The 17,769-nt window shown below is 47.0% G+C and overlaps 2 protein-coding genes across 5 annotated transcripts in view; one reads left to right on the top strand and one right to left on the bottom strand.

Annotated features, from left to right (window-relative positions):
- Positions 1-1,601: 1,601 nt before the first annotated feature.
- ALAS1 (5'-aminolevulinate synthase 1) lies at positions 1,602-8,496 on the bottom strand. Of its 2 annotated transcripts, none has more exons than XM_062008570.1 (10): positions 8,212-8,496; positions 7,318-7,524; positions 6,235-6,390; positions 5,930-6,152; positions 5,315-5,499; positions 4,602-4,781; positions 4,247-4,411; positions 2,938-3,206; positions 2,353-2,515; positions 1,602-1,887 (listed from the first exon to the last, which is right to left on the bottom strand). In XM_062008570.1, exons 1-10 carry the CDS (start codon positions 8,408-8,410, stop codon positions 1,727-1,729), a joined length of 1,908 nt encoding a protein of 635 aa, XP_061864554.1. In that variant the 5' UTR covers positions 8,411-8,496; the 3' UTR covers positions 1,602-1,726. The 2 variants fall into 2 exon arrangements, with proteins under 2 accessions (XP_061864554.1, XP_061864555.1); XM_062008571.1 differs by having other exon boundaries at positions 6,235-6,354.
- A 666-nt stretch (positions 8,497-9,162) lies between these two features.
- POC1A (POC1 centriolar protein A) overlaps positions 9,163-17,769 on the top strand; it is a 78,933-nt gene continuing 70,326 nt past the window's right edge. Inside the window, exons 1-2 of one of the 3 annotated variants that reach the window (XM_062008395.1) lie at positions 9,163-9,262; positions 11,603-11,772. The gene's annotated coding sequence lies outside the window, so the exon portion shown is untranslated. Of the gene's footprint in view, positions 9,263-11,602; positions 11,773-17,769 lie in introns of those variants that run through there. The other 2 variants (XM_062008392.1, XM_062008390.1) reach the window with 2 other exon arrangements.

Raw genomic sequence — 17,769 nt, 5'->3', positions numbered from 1 at the left:
GAGGTTCACATTGGAGATTAGGAAAAAATTCTTCCCTGAGAGGGTTGTCATGTCCTGTGCCAGGCTGCCCAGGGAGCTGGGGAGTCCCAGCCCTGGAGATATTGCAAAGCTGAGGTGCTGAGAGACACGGGTTAGTGCTGGGCTTGGCAGGGTGAGAGCAGGGGTTGGACTTGATGAGCTTAAAGGTCTTTTCCAACCAAAATGATTCTATGATAAGTGTCCTTGAGTAGCACTGATCTTTCTTTGATAAGATCAGGGTGCCACAGCTCGTGACATGATCAGCAATGCAATGACCTGCATATCTGACAATGTGGTGATGGGTTTCAGCATGCCAGGTCCTGAACTGCCCTCCTTAGCCATAGAGCTCAAACACCATATGAATCCTCCATCCTGCTGCTGGGCAGTGTCCCCCTGCACACAGGCACGTGCTGGGCAGAACCACTTGGCTGGCTGGCAAAGGGGTTTTAAGCAGTAGCTGGGCTTCTCAGTGTGGAGAACAGCAGTGTGATGATTTAACTTTAACTTGGGCTTCTCTCTCTCTCCCCACACGTGGCTATTTATAATATATCAGCTCCCTAACAGGAGCTTTGCAAACTGCCTGTGAGCCTGACAGCCACAGGCGGTGCTGGGAGGCTGGCTTGTTACAGCTGGGAAAGGAGTACCTGGACAGAGTAGCTGGTCAGGGGCTTGGAAAAGCTAGAGTGTAGCAGTTATTGGACGTGCCTCTACATGAAGGAAGCAGTTTAGTGCTTTGCTCTGTATTTCATGCCAATATTGACTTCCCAGTCCATGCCTACACCCACAAAATTACTTCCCCCTGTTCAAAGCGTGCCCTTGCTGTTCACAAAAGCATTAACTGGCAGGGCAGCTAGGCAGCAGGCCCAGGCTTTCAGAGGGGCTGCAAAAGCAGCTCTGCTATTCTTAGAATGACTTCTATCAGAGATCTAAGTAGTAGCTTGCTGATAACCAGGTTTCAGCCTGAAGTCTAGCTCTGAGTGCCCTGGAGAGACAAGCAGAGAAGCAACTTAGCTCTACCCCGTTGAGTGGTAAACATGCCTCCCTTTCCCAGGCACTACACCCACTACCTCGCTTTTTTAACAGTTGAGCAGTCACAAAATATCACTTTGTAAATGCCATTAGCACTTGCTCTTACCAGTGAGCACCCCCCTGCACACCAAAGGGGAATCCTGGTGCACAATGCTCCAGCGGAAGAACAGGGCAGTAGAGGGAGACAGCATCTAGCACAACTCACTGTCAGCCTCCAACAGGTGCAAGCTTAAGCACTGCTGTACACAAAGTGGTACACTCTTAGGTGTTACTGTGCATGTAGTACTACACCAGCATGTTTTCCAAAGCCCTGTGGTAGAAGCTCAGGAGGAGCTGTATCAATTTTCTCTGTTCAGGACAGGTAAGCTCAGCCCTTGTGGCATACCAGGACACACAACTGCTGTTTTTTCTGGGGCATGCTCATTGAAAAGTCAGGGCTGACACCTGAAGGGCAGGGAGCTGTAGACCAGGGGTTTTATTTCACTAGCTGCCCTTCCTCCCCCAACTTCACTGCTGAAGGGAAGTAGAGAACCAAACAAAACCACAACTGCGCATTAACGGCTCCAGAAATTTATTTTCAGAGCTTAGTGCTTCAACAAGGATTAAAATGCTTTTTAAGCAATTTAAAAATGCTACTGAGTACTAGAACTAGACAGGAACACAGCTAAGAGCATTGCCTTCATGCACTGACAGACACGAGCTTGCTCATGCCACTGAAGTAGGATCTTTCCCGTTCGCTCATCACTTCGAAGTGGAGCGGTCTTCTACAGAAGTTGCATTCAGCTGATGAATGTGGTTTCAGCTCCAGGCCAACATCCTTCCACGTAGCCAGCAGTTTTTCTGTTAAGAACACAAAAGTTCATCAGACAGCTTTAGAGAAGCAGCAGTAGCAGCATGCCTGTTCTAGCAACTGAGGAGGGATAACAGGAATTCAATGAGACATAATTTACTTCTTGAGTGAGGCAACTAAGCCTCAGCTACCCTTGTACCCCCTCAAGTAGCTACTTTCCCTGGACAGATTCATGTCTAAGACAGGTGAACGGCTCCGTTTGGGCTCCATGTAACAAAGGAAGATGGGAGTGGGCAATGCAAAGGTGGCTTGGACAGAGCTGGTTGAGTACAGGACTGCACTGGCCTTCACACATCATGCTCAAAGCAAGTCAGGTGCAGAAGTATGTGCTTTATGTGCTGCAGAAGTGGAAGGACGTTGTCTGGCTATTGAAGTATTTCCTATTCTCATCATTATACTGAAAATTGTGTAGACAAACCAGTATTTTCATTGCACTGATGCAAGAACCCACTCACCCAGGAAGTAACTCATCATCTGAGGGGTGTGGTGAGGTGTAGGGGCAATGCGCAGCAGCTCTTCTCCACGGGGAACTGTGGGGTAGTTGATTGCCTGGACGTAGATGCTGTGCTGGCTCATCAGTTTGTCACAGATCTCTGTGTTTTTAGCAGCATCTGCAACCTGAAGTTCAAAATTGAAAAGTACACCATCAACCAAAGCATGCAAGGTGGCACAACTGTCAGTCCAGCTTAGCTAGCCACGAGCACCAAGTAGGACTAGTCAGCCTTCCTTGTGCCCCTGGAAGTAGTATATGTCAAAGAGGAGCTAAAAGCTTGCCCTGGGCATAAGCACACCACTGCAGCCCAGGCAGGTAGCTGTTTATACCTGAACTCTGCTTTTACTAGCTTACTGTATACTTTGCTTTCTGTACACTGTCAGACTGTGCTTCATACACTTTCCCATTCTGCTTTCAAACACTTCCATCAGGCTTAAGGCAGACACCAGGCACATCACTGCAGAGTATCAGGACAAGTTTGATCTCTGTGAATTCCTGGAAGTGTGACGTTCCCAAGGCAGCCCAGTCCTGTGCCAGCAGTACTCACCCTTATAGGGATGATGTGACTGGGGCAGTGCACCACAGGGAGCCCTGCATCCATCAGCATCTGCCTCATGAGCTTGACGTTGCGCTGGTGCTGGCGCCGCAGGACCTGCCCCTCGGCGCTCTTGAGGGTGCGGACGGACTCGAGGGCCCCAGCCAGGAGCATGGGGGGCAGGGACGTGGTGAAGATGAAGCCGGCAGCGTAGGAACGAACAGTGTCTATCAGAGAACTTGTGCTGGAGATGTATCCTCCTACACAACCAAAGGCTTTGCCTGAGGAGGGGGGAAAAAAGAGGCAACTAAGCTTACTCCTTCCATCCATTAGAAGCAGTGCAGCCTTTCACTCGCAGGGGAAAGTGCTTCTGACTACACACTGGATGTAGCCATGGCAGCAACAATTCTCTCCCCCTGCTAACCCTGTATTTACTCAGCACATGTTACAGCTTTGTTTTTAAGCCAATCCTGATAACATGGATCTAGTTATTACACTGCAAGGACAGCTCAAGACTCTCTCAAGTAAGTTTTGATTTTTGGGAAGGAGCTTCTAAGCCCAGTCCCCATGCACAGCCTTCACTAGTGACCCCAGCTGATCAACACTAAGGCTCTCAGCAGATTTAAAATAATCTGTTCCAGAGATGCTAGAAATAGCCCATGCTCCTGAGGAGCACACAAGGCTGTTACTGTGACTCTCCAAATGTTCAGGTACCAGAGCAGAGCCAGAGTCACTAGGGAGGTCCAGTGAATGCTCCTGTTCCTATTAGGCTGTAACTCAAGACTGTAAGTTGCAAAGGCATGAGCTTTCCCAGTACATTTTTATTGATGCTTTGGAAGCTGTTTAAACAACTTCCCAGTTCACAGCAGTGAACTTACTCCTAAGCCTGCATTCTACTCAGATAATAGCAGTTGCTTCAGTTCTTGCCAAAGCTCTTTACATAACTCACATCTCAGGTTTCTAGATTAGGAGCACTCCATTTCACATAAAAGAACTAAGTACTACTAAATATAGAGCACTACCCTACTAGCATTCTCACCTGAATTTATTCCTGAGTTGTACAATATGACACTGGAGGACTTTTTGCTAGCTTGTTTGGAGAAAAAACAATGCTACCTTAACAGATTTGTAAGGCAGTCTAAGTAGCTTAACATAAGCTTTTCACACCATGGGGCACACTGAAATCCTTTGGGCTGTTTTGAGAAATCCTGCTCCCCAACAGCCCTCAGCAAGTTCATGTGAATAGACTGATTCTGAGTTAATTGGGCTGCTCAGCAGCTTTGCTGCCTTAGCTTCTGTAAGTGTGTCAGGCCATCCATACCAAGTGTTCCAGAGATGATGTCCATCTTGTGCATGATTCCATCTCGGTCTCCTATCCCACCGCCTCTCGCTCCATACAGCCCCACAGCATGCACTTCATCCACAAAAGTGATGGCCCCGTGCTCGTGGGCCACGTCACACAGCTCTTCCAGAGGACAGACTGCACCTAGGAACCACAGCAGTGACAGGCAGGTTAGGAGTGGATAAACGCTAAAAAGCACCCCCACAGCCCAGGCATTTCAGGAGGCTATTTCACGTGCACCTTCATAGCACTGGGCTTGTTTAGACCTGCAATACAACTGATTAGAGCACTACAGCTGCACTGGAAGGTGAGAGGGGGGTGATGCCAAACTCACCATCCATGGAGTGAACAGTTTCAAATGCAACAATTTTAGGGGTCGATGGATCAGACTTCTTCAGTAGCTCTCGAAGGTGGTTGACATCGTTATGGCGGAATATGTGTTTTGGCACCCTGCTGTTTCGGATCCCCTGGATCATGGAGGCATGGTTTCCCGAGTCAGAGTAGATCTCACAGCCTGAGGAAGCAGTCCAGGTAACATTTGAAGTACAGAAAGCATTGACTGATCCTCAGCATTGCTTTATGTACGAGAAGCATACGGCAGCAAGGGCAGCATGTTCTACTAAGTAACGCTCTTGATGAAAAGAGCAAGTTACAGGTCATGAAAGCAAGAACGTTATTTAAGACTTGTTTTAGGTGTTTAAACTACCACAAACTTGAGCTTAAAACAGAAGGGTTTTTCCAAGTCCTTATTTTATTTTTAACTCTGACTTCCTAAGCTAGAAGAGTTCACATCCACAGGTGGGATGACAATTCTTGCTGCACTTCCCAGCTCCTAGATCTCAGTCGGCTGCTACTGTGATTCACAGGAGTTGGACATCATTTGAGTATGGCATTAAAGAAGAGTCACAGACATCCTTTGCTGACGGAGTAGGATGAATCCTCATCCTTTGGGTAGCCATTTGTAAAGTGTACTCCCAACAGCTAGTGCAAGGTGAACTACGAGGGGTGCAGTTGTGGTGAACAGGGGGGTGCAGTTTAAGGTCTTACCTGGCAGCATTTTAGCTAGAGTGAAGAGAGTGGAGTCATTGGCTACAAAGCAAGACGAGAACAGCAGTGCTGCATCTTTTCCGTGAAGATCAGCTAGTTCTTTTTCCAAATCCACATGAAATTTACTTGTTCCTGAAATATTTCTCGTGCCTCCTGCTCCAGCACCATGTTGCTTCAGTGTATCCCTGCAGAGGGCCCAAGGAGAGGCATCAGTGTTACTGCATAACGCAGCTGAAAAACATCATTGCCAAAAACATTCTAGCACATCATCAGTGTTGTTCCAAAAAGGAACTGCCTGTGAAAAGCAGGACTCTGATAAGCTAAGGAATGTACACTAAGTACAACTGCAATATAGCATACAGTTTATCTGGTAGCATTTGGGGGCTTCTAAGTCCAAGGAGCAGGGGCAGTGACTGCCTGGTATTCTGCAGCTAAACATTAAGTCTACCCCAGCTCCAGAACCTAATGTAAGCTTAGCCACATAGCAAGACTAATGTGAGAAGCAGCTTACTGTCTGTAACAGTACACAAATCAACTCTTCAGAAGCCTTCCCACAACAGCTTCTGCCACGCTCTATTGCTTGAAACTGCCTCTTGAGAACATGGCACTACTCACATAACTGCTCCACACACGCGAGGGTGACGGCTCATGCCCAGGTAATCGTTGCTGCACCAGACAGACACCTCTTTCTTGGTGATCAGAGAATCAGTGTAGTCATCTGCCATGGGAAAGACCTGTGCCTTTCGGTTCACTGTTTTGAACACTCGGTAGGTGTGATCCCTCTTCTTCTCATCTATCTTCTTCTCAAAGAACTGATCATACTGGAAGGTGGATACAGCTGAAATGAGACAGAGACTTAAGCACACAGGAGACAACCACGAGAGACCAGCCCCGTGGAGGCGGTTGCCACACAGTCTTACATTTTGGCAAGTTATCCTGAAGCAGATGAGAGACGCTTTCGGGTCTTTGCTTCAACATGATATCCTTAAACTTCTTGAGCAAGCCACTCTGCTCTTCTCCCTCAGTCTCAATCTTCCTCACTGTGGAAGTAGTTGTTATTTTGGCAAATTCTGTACCTACAGACATTGTAATAAACCCTCATTGAGTTTAATCGGTTTGAAACAAAACGAGGTAAGCTGAGTTCAGCAAAGCATTTAAATTAACTCTTAACTGTTCCTTCTGTAGGAAGCATTTGCCTGAACCCCTATGACCCCCTTAGGATCAACTCTTTATCTGCTTACAGTTTTGCACTGTACAAGACAAAAGGGAAGCCTTGTTAACCAATGACAGTACAACATGTAATTTTCTTACAACACACTTGTTTCACAGTGACTCACAAAACCCTCTATGGCTTCAGCATTTATCTGAAAGCTGGTACACACCTAATCAAAGGCAGAGTTCAAGTCAGACACTTCCTTTTCATTCCTAGTATTTTGTTCAGTTAGCATGGATTTGGTTTTATGCCACAGAAAACAAACAAAAGTGAAATATGCTTCCTGAGACAGACAACAAAGCTTCTCTGACAATGGTGAAAAGTTCCTTCCTTGGAAGGACAGCCCTTCTGTATGAGGACTGCAAGTCAGCCAACACCCTTCAGTTCCATAAACTAAAAAACCCAACCTGTTTGCTTGGTTTCTAGCTTTAACTTGTGCTGGTACTTGTCTAGTACCTCAACCCAGTTTCTTCCATCTCTGGATACATCATCTCTGTCTATACCAGCAACCCAGCAAAGCTTTCTTCAGTCCTGAGCATCCACCTTGGGTGCTTGATTCACACATTGAGAGCCAGTGTAACAAAATACAGCATGTACCTGCACCAAAATCCCACAGGAGGTTGCACAATATTGCAGCCATGCCATTAACACTTACAATCTCCAACAGCTTTTTGTTTCAGCCTCCCATAATCCTACTCATACAACTTCAGGGGTGACTGTTAGACTTGGCAAAAATCAGGCAATAGACTCAGCCTGAAGGAATCAACTCTTCAGCACACAGAGTACGTACCCTTCTGGTCCTCCTGCATGTCCTGCACATCCTCTTGGAGTTCTAGGCTGGCTTTGCAGAAAACATTACTGTTCTTGTGATTCATCTGAGCTGCCAGGAACGGGCATTTGGTAGTAGAGCTCTGGCCAGCACCAGCAGGTGGGTGGCCAGTAGGTGGCTGGGCTCCATCTGCATTCAGCTGGGCCACTTCTTTGGCATTATTGGTCTCTGAGGTGAGGGTAGAGAAGGGAAAACACTTCAGCTTCATCATTTAAATACTCTGATTTAGGATTTTTCTATCCATTACCTTTTCAGTTAAGTTGGCACGGGCCATTCAGAACCATGTAACTGAGCAGTGACGTTTTATTTATACAAGCACAGAACCTCAGTAACACCCGAGGGGCATCCAATCCAAGATGCTAGTTGTGGCACCGCATCCTTTCAGGGGAAACTCTCCCTCACAAAGGGCAGGTATTTGTTTTGAGGAGTCTGGCTGTTTGCTGCCGCCGATCCCTCCTCTGCTGTAAGCCTCAACTCTTGCCTGAGTGCCAGGGTAAGAATCCCCCAAGGAATGTCACCGAGTGGGACGAAAAGCTGCTCAAGCGTGAGAGATCCCAGCTCTGCGACCCAGGACCGCGGATCTCCGGCCAGAGCTTGCCGCAGGGCATCCTAACCAGCCCCTCTCCCGTTTACACCGTGCCCACGCGTGGCTACCGCAGGCATTTAAAGGATGAAGCGGCCCTTATCTCCAAGCTGCCCGTTCCAGAACTTTCCTTCTACCACAAACGATGTCTGCGCTATTTTTTCCCTTCCTTCAGACCAACTCGGCCTGTCCCCGGGGAACCTCCCCGGCCCGGCCGCAGCTCCGGAGCCGGGCCCAGGCTCCGCGGCACAGCAGCCCGAGCCCGTACTCACCCCGGCGGGCCGCGGGGCTCTTCTCCTCCTCCGCCTGCTGCCCGCGGGCGGCGGACGTGGCGAGGGCGCGGGCGGGGGGCATCGCCTCCATCATGCGGGGGCAGTGCTGGGCGTACAGGAGCAGCGAGGGCCCGGCCTTCTGCAGGAACGCCTGCGAGACGCGGGCCAGGAACGGGCAGCGCCGTACTACCGCCTCCATCCTTGAGCGCCGGACGGGACGCCGGACGTGACGCCGAAGGCCGCGGCTGTGCTGACGGGCGGCCGGGCAGCGCTGCGTGCCCGCCCCGCCGCTCGCCCGCTGCCTATATAGCCGCGCCGCGCACGCGCGCTGCCGCCCCACCGCGCAGGCGCCGCGCTGAGGGGCCGGGCCCGGGCTGCGGGGCCGCGGGGGGCGGCTGCGGGCGGCCCCCGGGAATGAGGTGCAGCCGGGCGGCTACCCCAGCCCCGAGGGCCGGGAGGGGGGGGTTAGGCGGTTCCTGCGGTGTTATGGAGGCGTTGCGAGGGTATGGAGGGGGCTGAACGGCTCCCGGAGTCTCCTGAGGGCACGGAGGAGCCTGGATAGCTGCCAGAGGTGTGTGAGGGGGCTGACGGGGCAGCCGGCCCCGGGGACTGTGAGGGAGCGGCCCGCATGGGGACAGGGCTCGCACGGGAAGAGGCGGGCAGTGCCCTGCTCTGGGTTTCCCCTCGGCCTCAGCTTGTGCAACGCTTGTTTCCCAGAAGTATGGGAGTGCCTTAGTCCCAAGAGAGGAGGTTTGAGGGTTCCTAGTGCTCCCCTTCATTGGAAAACACAAGCTCTCAGTCAGCCGAGCGGGGAAATCCAGCGCTGGTCAGCCGCGTCCTGTGTAGCTTTCTTCCTTAAACACACCAGACTCCCTAGAGAGTCCTTGCTCAGAAAGCAGCAGCTAGTGCCACAGGTGGTGCTGGGATGCCGAGCCCGTCACATAGCCTCTCGCCAGTAGGAATCTGAGCAGTTTATTGGTGCTGCTCAGACTTCCACCACGGCCCAGGTCTTGGAAGATAAATAAGGCTCCTGTGAGAATTACAGCAGCAGGTAAAATTGAATCCTGCATTCTCTGGTTTGCTATGGCTGTTAATGTTCATTTCTTTAAAAGAGTGTTACAGGTGGGTGATGATACAAGGAGCACTCCTTATACGTCTGGTCATCCAAGCTAGAGTAGTACTAATTCCAGTTACTGTGTACTAACTGCTGAAGTGTGGAGAGATGGCAGAATAAAGATGACAATGCATTTTTTCCCCCTCATCTTGCGAAACAGTGATTTCACAAAGTCTGGGTTCAGGCAGAGTACTGTGTCTCAGCCTCACACCCTTCAGCCAGCTGAGAGCTGGTTCGGGCACTTTGAGGGAAGAGCAGTTTTTGTAACAGGTACAGAGTTTTGAGGAGAGGTATTTTAAAGCTTGCTCCTGCTTGACTCATGTCTCACGTGTAGTTACTAGATGGTGTTTCTAGTAGAGTGATTAGGGAAGTACAAACCTATGTAGGGCTGTGTCTGCTGAACTTGTTTGAATAGAAAAGGCAGTCAGAAAGTATTGGTCAGTATTTACATGTTGCAAATTAGGTAACTTCTATTGGAGGGCACGGGGAAGACCAGCAAGATATTTGCCTGACCCTCCTCTCTTCATCACTGACTGGCTTTGAGGATTCTGGCGGCAGCATGTAAACCTTGGGATCTGAGTAAGAAGATCAAGAGAAAGGTAACCTTAAGCCATAATGAAATTGCAGACTTGCTGTCAACTCCAGCGTGTTACTAAGTTCTGAGGTAGAAAACGGGACAGATTTCTACCCTCACATACTCTTTGTGAGGCCCTGGAAAAAGTAGGTAAGACTTTACAAGGCAGAGGCATGGGATTTGGGTTTTAGTAGGGCTAACTGTGTTTTTCAAACACAATTCACTTTTTGCTTATTTGGAATTTAAAAAAACCCCATTGTTTAGTAAGTCTTGATGGTTAGATCTTAAACAATTCCATTCATTATTCCAGAACTGTAATGCAAAAGTTGCCATTAAGAAACAGCCTTTCATCAGTCAGCATCATTAACAGTAGATATCTGCTAGTTTTAATTTGTTCTGGAAAAAAATGAGTAAACTAAGGCTGTAAAATCTGACCTGAGCCTGTATAGCAGTTATATAGCAAGAGTCTTTGTCATTTTGTAATATCAGGACAGTGTTTCGAATTGTGAGTTCAGTTTGCTTGTGGAAAGTACTCACAGCTGGCTTTCACTTAGTCTTAGATGCCTCAGATACATAATAATTAATTAGCATTTGAAGTATGAAGACACCTAATTTGTGTTTCAGTTTACTACTGTCCCCACCAACTGCCTACCCTGAAGCTCTCTATCTGTTACTTTAAAGAAGAACATACCACAACGTTTGACAACGTAGGCACCTGACGAAGTGTCCTCAGAGCACAGAGTTAATGTGCCTGAACCTAAGGGATCCTTCCAGTACTCCTGGGATTAATTTCAGTTTTAGCAACAGAGATCAAGTCCCATATGCTTGATCTGTAGTATGTTGGTAGTATTTTTCCTTCTCATATTCTTCCCTTATTAATTGACCACTGATACTTAAGGGGGACAGAAAGAATGCGTGTCTTGTTGTAAGAGGCCCCAGAGAAAAGTGTTGTGCAAATACGCTGGCAGAGTACTGCACCAGGCCACAGAGCTCTTCTGCATGGACACCTGCCACAGCAGAGCCAATCCAACAAAAATCCAATAATCCATCTTTATCCTCATAATCTTAACAGCATCTTACCATGTAGCAAGGCTGGGGGGTAAAGTACTTTGGTGTGTTGCTGGAATTCAGCGACTCGTAGTTCTGTACTCAGACGTGTGTGTGTAGTCTGAAGCCCAAAGAGCATCTGTTTGTCACGCACATCATTCAAGGTTGGCAGCTGAGACACAGTGACCTTGGCTATGATAAGGAGATCTACAAGTGAGGCAGGATTCTTGGCTTTCCTGTCAGACTTCCCTACAGTCTGTGCTATTAATCAGGCACAGCAGTAACGCTTCTTTAGAGCTTGATTTTGGTGAGTTTACTTAACCTTGTCCATGATAGGAATTGCGCAGAGCTAAAGAGCGACAGAATGACATCCACTTGAAGCTCATCTGCTGAAGGAACATGTCCTTGTCAGTGCACAGAGATGGCTGTGAGCTCAGGGGCCAACAGAGCAGGAAAGAGTCAGGGGAAAAGGGCGTGCTGTCAACTGCTCTGCCAGCTTCCTCTCTTTGAAAGTATTGCCAGAGCTTACATGTTGAAAGTGAAATAAATACTAATAAAGCTGCCAGTAATTAAAATTTCTTAGGGCTTCAGTGGATTAATTAAATGGTATTTAAAGATGTTAATTGATTTAAAGATGTATTACTCTCATCCTACAGGGTTCGGGAGAAACTACCAGGAAGTACCACACAAATGCTGTTTGCCACACTCCAGAAGGAAGACTTCAGACTGTGACAAGGGACTGTACCTCAGCAGCCAATGGGGGAACAGGGAGCCTGTCCTGAGAGAGAAAGCAGGCTTTTGTAGCCTGGCTGGAGAGAGACAGCAGGTACCACTGTCAGGGGAGAAGCAATGAGTGCCTGTGAATGTGTAAAGGACAGAGAAATATGTAATAAAGGACAAACTGGTTTAAGCTGAGGGGATGACATTGATGTGAGAAGGAATTCATTGAGCTGGCCATGACAAAGTGTAGGTCAGAAGGTTAGTGGTTCCTAGCTGTGACTGTTTTTTGGAGCAGTCTTTGGAGCTGGTACCCAAGATACTGTGTGCCAGATGGATTCATCAGAGGAAGCTCGATATGCCTGAAAGGCCCATGTGCAGCAGTGGCAGGGGAAGGGAAGACTGGGCTGTCTGAGAGCCTCTGCTGAGTTTAGTTTTAAAGCTCATTCCATTCTGATGATTTCTCCATTTCTTTGGTCAATACTTTGCAAGAGGGGAAGGAAAAAAGGTTAAATTCCAAGAGTTTGGGAGGTGGATGAGAAGCCACAGAAAGTGCTTCCCATGTACAAATTGAAATGGGGAAAAAAAAATCCCCTACCACAGGTTCAGGTTGATTTCTGCAGATATCTATGAAAATGATCTGTGTCCATGTTAATGGTTTATCATATAGGCATATAAGTTACCTTCAATACTTCCATCCCTCTTCTCTCAAGCACATTTCCCCCAATATTCCTGGAAGGATTCACTGGTTTGTAGCCTTCCTTCAGCCTCCCATCTGTCAGCAGTTAGCTCCTTTCACAGAATTGTAATGATTTTTTTTGCTTTTAAGAGAGCATTTAGATGCTTCAGCAGAAAAACAAGAGTTGAAGCCCTTCTGCACTCAGCCTGTCCAAATGAAAGCATTTCACTGGACCATTAGCAATACTGAATCCCTTTTGCCCACTTATGAAATCAGAGCTGCACATATTCCTAATTTTTTCCCACCCAGTCAGTGTCACGAGAGGGCAAGCTAGAAAAACAATTTCCCCTCCCCACGCACAAGCCACTGTCTATATTGAGATCTGAATTTTCCAAGGGAATGGATATGATCCTGACATCTGGATTTAATCCAAACTCAAATTCCAGGCTTAGATCTGAGAATGTCCACCTCCACTCCCGAGACCGGCAGTTCTTAGACAGAACGTATTTTACCTTTTAAGGCAAAATGTGAGGGTTTTGATAGTAGCTGCATAGTGAAAATTCTTCCCATGCTGAATTTCTTCAGCTGATTTTTTTTTTCATTTGGATCCAGTGTCTTCTTGACACTGACATGAGAGAACAGGGAATCTCATTTCTTTATAAGACTCTCTAATCAACAGAGATTTGACCAAACCAGAGGAGCTGCTGAATGCTGAGGCATGTGTGACCTGTTGCAGGGTGACTGAGCAGCACCCCTGTTTCACAGATGCAGTCCAGGCAAGCTCCTTACTCCATCTCACACAAACAAGCACTGAGTTGTTTTTCTCCCCATTGGAATGGCTATCTCTTAAAATTCATGAGCTGCTGGTGAGCGTTCATGAGGGTGTTGGATCAGGACACTTCTGCCTCTCTGCCAGGCCCAAGGTGCTGCAGAAGAGTTTAGTCTCTTGGTAAAGTCCCATTACAGGGGTATGACTCATGCTCAGTCTGAATAGCAGAAAATGTTGCCACCCTCGTACAAGGTACCCTGCCCTTCTGCTGAACAGCACCACTCCCACGCCAGGCCTCTGCAATCTGCAGCCCATCTGATGATTGCTTCCAGCAGTGGTTTATCTTAATTGCAGGATATCACCCTCACAGTTGTTTCAGATGTGGAAAATCACGCAATAGCCTTTTTTTGTTAGTCTTGCATCCTTGAGTTTGTGTTGCTTTGTGGCAGGAAATGATACCTGAGTCCTTCCAGCTACTGTGAGCTTTGCTGCAGTTCCAGTGATTTGCATTCACACCCTTGCTTTTCCCCTTCTCTTTGAGAGAACCAGTAGACTACAACCAGTATATCTTTAGTTGGGATTGTTGCTGGGCTTCAGCCTGTCATTTTTCTTGCATATCTCAGCCCTTGTTTCCCTTCGTTAGCTACTCAGGCAGAGACACCACCTTCTATGTCCAGTTTAGGGGCTTGATCTCTCCACATGGTCAGCAGAGAGCAGAAGCACCTTAGAAAAAGAATCTGAGGGCATCCCATGTGAAGATGTGAGAGGGTGAGGAAAAGATTTAGATCTGAAGTCAGAGCTCTCTGTAATTCTCTGCAACTGAAGTTTCCAGAAAGGAATTAAGTCGATTGCCTGCTCCTCTCTATGTAGGAGGGACAGCTGATGAAGGAGAGAAAAAGGTAGGTGTCTCTTCTTCATCTAAATTTAAACACTCCAGGCCACACTCAAGTCATGTTTATATAGTAAAGAGTCTTTGCTACACCAGGTAGCTCTAGTAAGCTCATATCTGTGTTAGTGTGGGCATTAGCAGGAGTGTGGGAGAAGTCCTTGAAAACAAAGAATCAACCCCCAGCAAAAATGCTGTGAGCTGTCTCTTTTGAAGCAATGGCAATGTGGGGACTTGCCTGTTAAGCAGAAGATGGCTAGAAATCAAGGGCATACCTTGTTCTTCTCTTCCTGTAAAAATATACTGGGTTTGGCTGGGTTAGAGTTATAATTTTCTTCATAGAAGCTGGTATGGAACTGTGTTTTGGATTTGTGCTGGAACCGGTGTTGTTAATACGGGGATGTTTTGGTCATTGCTAAGCAGGGCTTGCACAGTTTCAAGGGCTTTTCTGCTTGTCACTGCCTTGCCAAGGAGTGGGCTGTGGGTGTAGGACAAGTTCTGAGAGGACAACCCCAGCTGACCAAAGGGATATCTCACACCATATGACATCAAGCTCAGCAGTAAAACTGGGGGCTGAAATTTGGCTGGGACTGCCACTGATCAGTGGCTTAACTGGGCACGGTCAGTTGGTGGTGAGCAACTGTTTTCTTTTGCATCACTTATTCTTCTTGGTTTGTTTCTTTTCTCTTTGTTGTTTTTTTTTTTCTCTCTTTAAAAAATTATTAAATGGTCTTTATCTCAACCTACAAGCTTTTGCACTTTGACCCTTCTGATTCTCCCCTCATCCTGCTGGGAGGAGCAGGTGAGTGGCTGTGCGAGGGTTAGCTGCCTGCTGGGGTTAAACCACAACAACCCCCCCATTTTTCCGACTTGTATACCCATCCCATGGGCCTGTCAAGGCAGCAACATATTCGAGTGCCCTCACTCTGCCCCAGTTACCTCTGACTCACTTTGGCATGAGAAGTTAAATCTTTTGTGTAAATTGATGTAGTTTTGCCTGTAAAAATGGACTTTCCCTGACTAGACAGGTTTTTATTCAGTACTGTTTCTTGCTGTACACGCTACCTTTCTTTTCCCAGGTGTAGCAATACAAATAAGATTTCCTTTTTAGCCTGGAAACAGGGATAAAGGCATCCTGTGAAAGCCTCTGATCTTTATTGGGAGGGTGAAAACGATAGGATCTCAGAAGGCTGTCACCTTAAAATGTCTCGTGTAGGTACAGTACACCTCAAAGCAAGGCTAGTTCTTGTGGTTTGTTTCAGCAAAGGCTCTTCTGCAAGGATCAATATTTCAGTGAAAGAGAAACATTTCAGAATGTAACACCTACTGATGACACGAGGAAGTGTGGGACAATCCCCTTCCTGACTAGACCCAAGCTGAGAATTCCTGTGTGGGTGTTATCCCATGAATGAGGCAACAGAACTCTTCTGTTACCTGACTGGCTTTTCTTCTTATCCAGCTATTCCATAGCATTAGATATTGTTGGTCTTGAGGCAGTCTTAAGAACTGTCTTGCAGAAAGCAAGCAATAAACAGAGGGAAGTGTAAAGCATCCATGGCCAGAGAAACTTTCTAGTTAAATAATCTGTTATAGTTAATATTAGTTGCTATAGTTATGTAGTCAATTAGAATGATCTTGCAAGAAACAGTCCAAAGGGTTGAGAGGGAAGTGGTCAAGCAGTAGGCAGAAGAATGCCTCACATGGAAGTGGAGATGTTCCAAACGTGAAAATAGCATCAAAGTGTGTGGTAATGGGGTATGAAACATCACTGGGCCAACCCCCCCACTCCTGGGAGTGGCAGGAGAGTAACACTGGCATGTGTGCCACAACAGAAAGCCAGAAGGATGAGCCACAGCCTTCTTGGTGTCCAACTCCTTCCTCTGAAAATCTTTCCATCCTCCACTGTAAGTGTAGGTGCATCTGCCCACTTGCTTTGCTGTGCTGTTTTGCAATAGCTCTTGTTGCTTAACCTTAGAGATGCAAGCTATATTATTCCTTCTCATGCTCTAAAGATTATAGATAAAGTTAGAGGGTGGTGATAAGGTATTCAAATAAGAAGGGTGTCAGTAATGGGGAAGAAGGGGCCGGTGCTGAAATCTTGAGGGTGGAAATTAGCACATCATATCTCCAAATGTGAACTTGGGAGCTGCAGACTAGAGAAACTCTGTGAAATATGAAGATTACTGCAGTGTGTGAGGTTTGCATTCCTTGTTTCCCTTTGTAGTGAACTCTTCAAAAAGCTGGCAAGCACTCTGTGTGCAGTGTCTCACAGACTAAACCACACAAAGCTCTGGACCCTGCTTCCAAGGCTCCTGGCTACTCTGCCAAGCAGCACAGGTGGTACCAGGGGCAGTACAAGTGAGGACCAGCCAGGACAGCTGGGATGGGAGGTTTCTTGGGGTACTGTGACCCTGCTGGCAGCCTTTTCTGCATGTAGTTTATTTGACCTGATGGTTCTGCAGCTGCTTTGAACACTATTCCAGCTGGGGTCTACGGGGCTAGAGGACTCAACAGAAGGAGTTGTTTCTGGCTTGGTGTGCTGAGCAAACCTAGTCTTGTCAGGTGTTAGCTTGGGGTGCTGATAATGGTTGGAAAATGTATTGCTCTGATATGTCCAGGAGATGTGGTAAAGAACCTAGAATCTCTAATGTTTTCTTTTCAGGAATCTCTCCACTTAATCAGGTGAGATGCATGTGCTTTCTCTTGGAAATGCACATTGTCCCAGCCCTGGGTAAAGAAGATAAACACTGATTCTAGGGAATGTCCTAGAAAGAGATGAAAGTGCAAACATTGCATAACAAAAAAGTTGAAAGGGACCAGCTGAGAAATTAAGACTGAAATGGCAAAAATACAAATCCAAGGTTTACTCATTCTCTTTACTTCTGTGCCCAGTTTCTCATGTCAAACTGATTGTAAGAACATGGGAGAGCAGAGGCTTATTGCTGGCTTAGCATTACTGATGGCTCATGGGATTGAGCTGTGTGCTGTGGTTTTATATAGAGCTCTGCTAATCTTATGGAGCTTTTATATACATTAGCACATCTAGTCTTTTCAGACTTGCAAGTTTCAGCACTTTTCCCAAAAATTCCTGCAGCCATCCCACAAGCTCCTAGAGTACAGTTATGATGGTTTGGTTTTTCTTCAGTACTTCCAGTCTCGACTTCTAAAGACTTGTAGTCTCAACAAATCTCTGTTTGGAAGTTTAACTTGAAAAAGCAATTAAGAGTTCATGTCCTCAGAAAGTTGCATCTTTTATCTGGTGTAAAATTTGATAATGTGTTAGTGGGAGAATATGGTGTGGAAGGGTGGTGGCTAAGTGGAGAGGTAATTTGGGGTGAAGGGTAACTGATTCTCTTCAGCCATCAGTTGTACCAGCAAACTTTCAGAGCAGCTCCATGCCACACAAGGCTACTGCTGGGATGCTCAGGTTTAAGCCGTGGCTGAACTGTTTCCCCAAAAGCCCTTTTGTAGTTTTGTATTTTTTTATTACTGTTGTTAGGAATGTTGAAGTCTGCAAATGCAGCCCAGTTGGCATGTGTTGTTTCAGTGAGTATTATTTCAGAGGTGGTTGGGTTGCCCTGCAGTGTTTTTCCCCAGCCCATTCACTACTCAAAGGTTAATTCTTCTGCCTCTGATGGAGTGTACTGAGCAATCTCTGTGTCTGAGTAGGTGTGAGCTTTTTTGCCAAGCTGCATGTTGTGGGGCAATAATGTCTTGGAAGAAGCAATTCTGGGGAGAGAGGTCATGCTGGGCAACACACACTTACTAGGTA

This window comes from Colius striatus, chromosome 15, assembly GCF_028858725.1.
Source record: "Colius striatus isolate bColStr4 chromosome 15, bColStr4.1.hap1, whole genome shotgun sequence".
NCBI classification, from domain to species: Eukaryota; Metazoa; Chordata; class Aves; order Coliiformes; family Coliidae; genus Colius; species Colius striatus.
This window is presented reverse-complemented; position numbering and strand designations above follow the sequence as displayed.

Bases quoted from the DNA above. Each gene is read 5' to 3' on its own strand.
- ALAS1 (XM_062008570.1), bottom strand. From the start codon at position 8,410: ATGGAGGCGGTAGTACGGCGCTGCCCGTTCCTGGCCCGCGTCTCGCAG. The intron at 4,412-4,601 runs GTGAGTTTGGCA...TGTGGTTCCTAG, and splicing joins AACTGTTCACTCCATGGATG to GTGCAGTCTGTCCTCTGGAA. The intron at 1,888-2,352 runs GTGAGTGGGTTC...TGTTCTTAACAG, and splicing joins GATGATGAGTTACTTCCTGG to AAAAACTGCTGGCTACGTGG.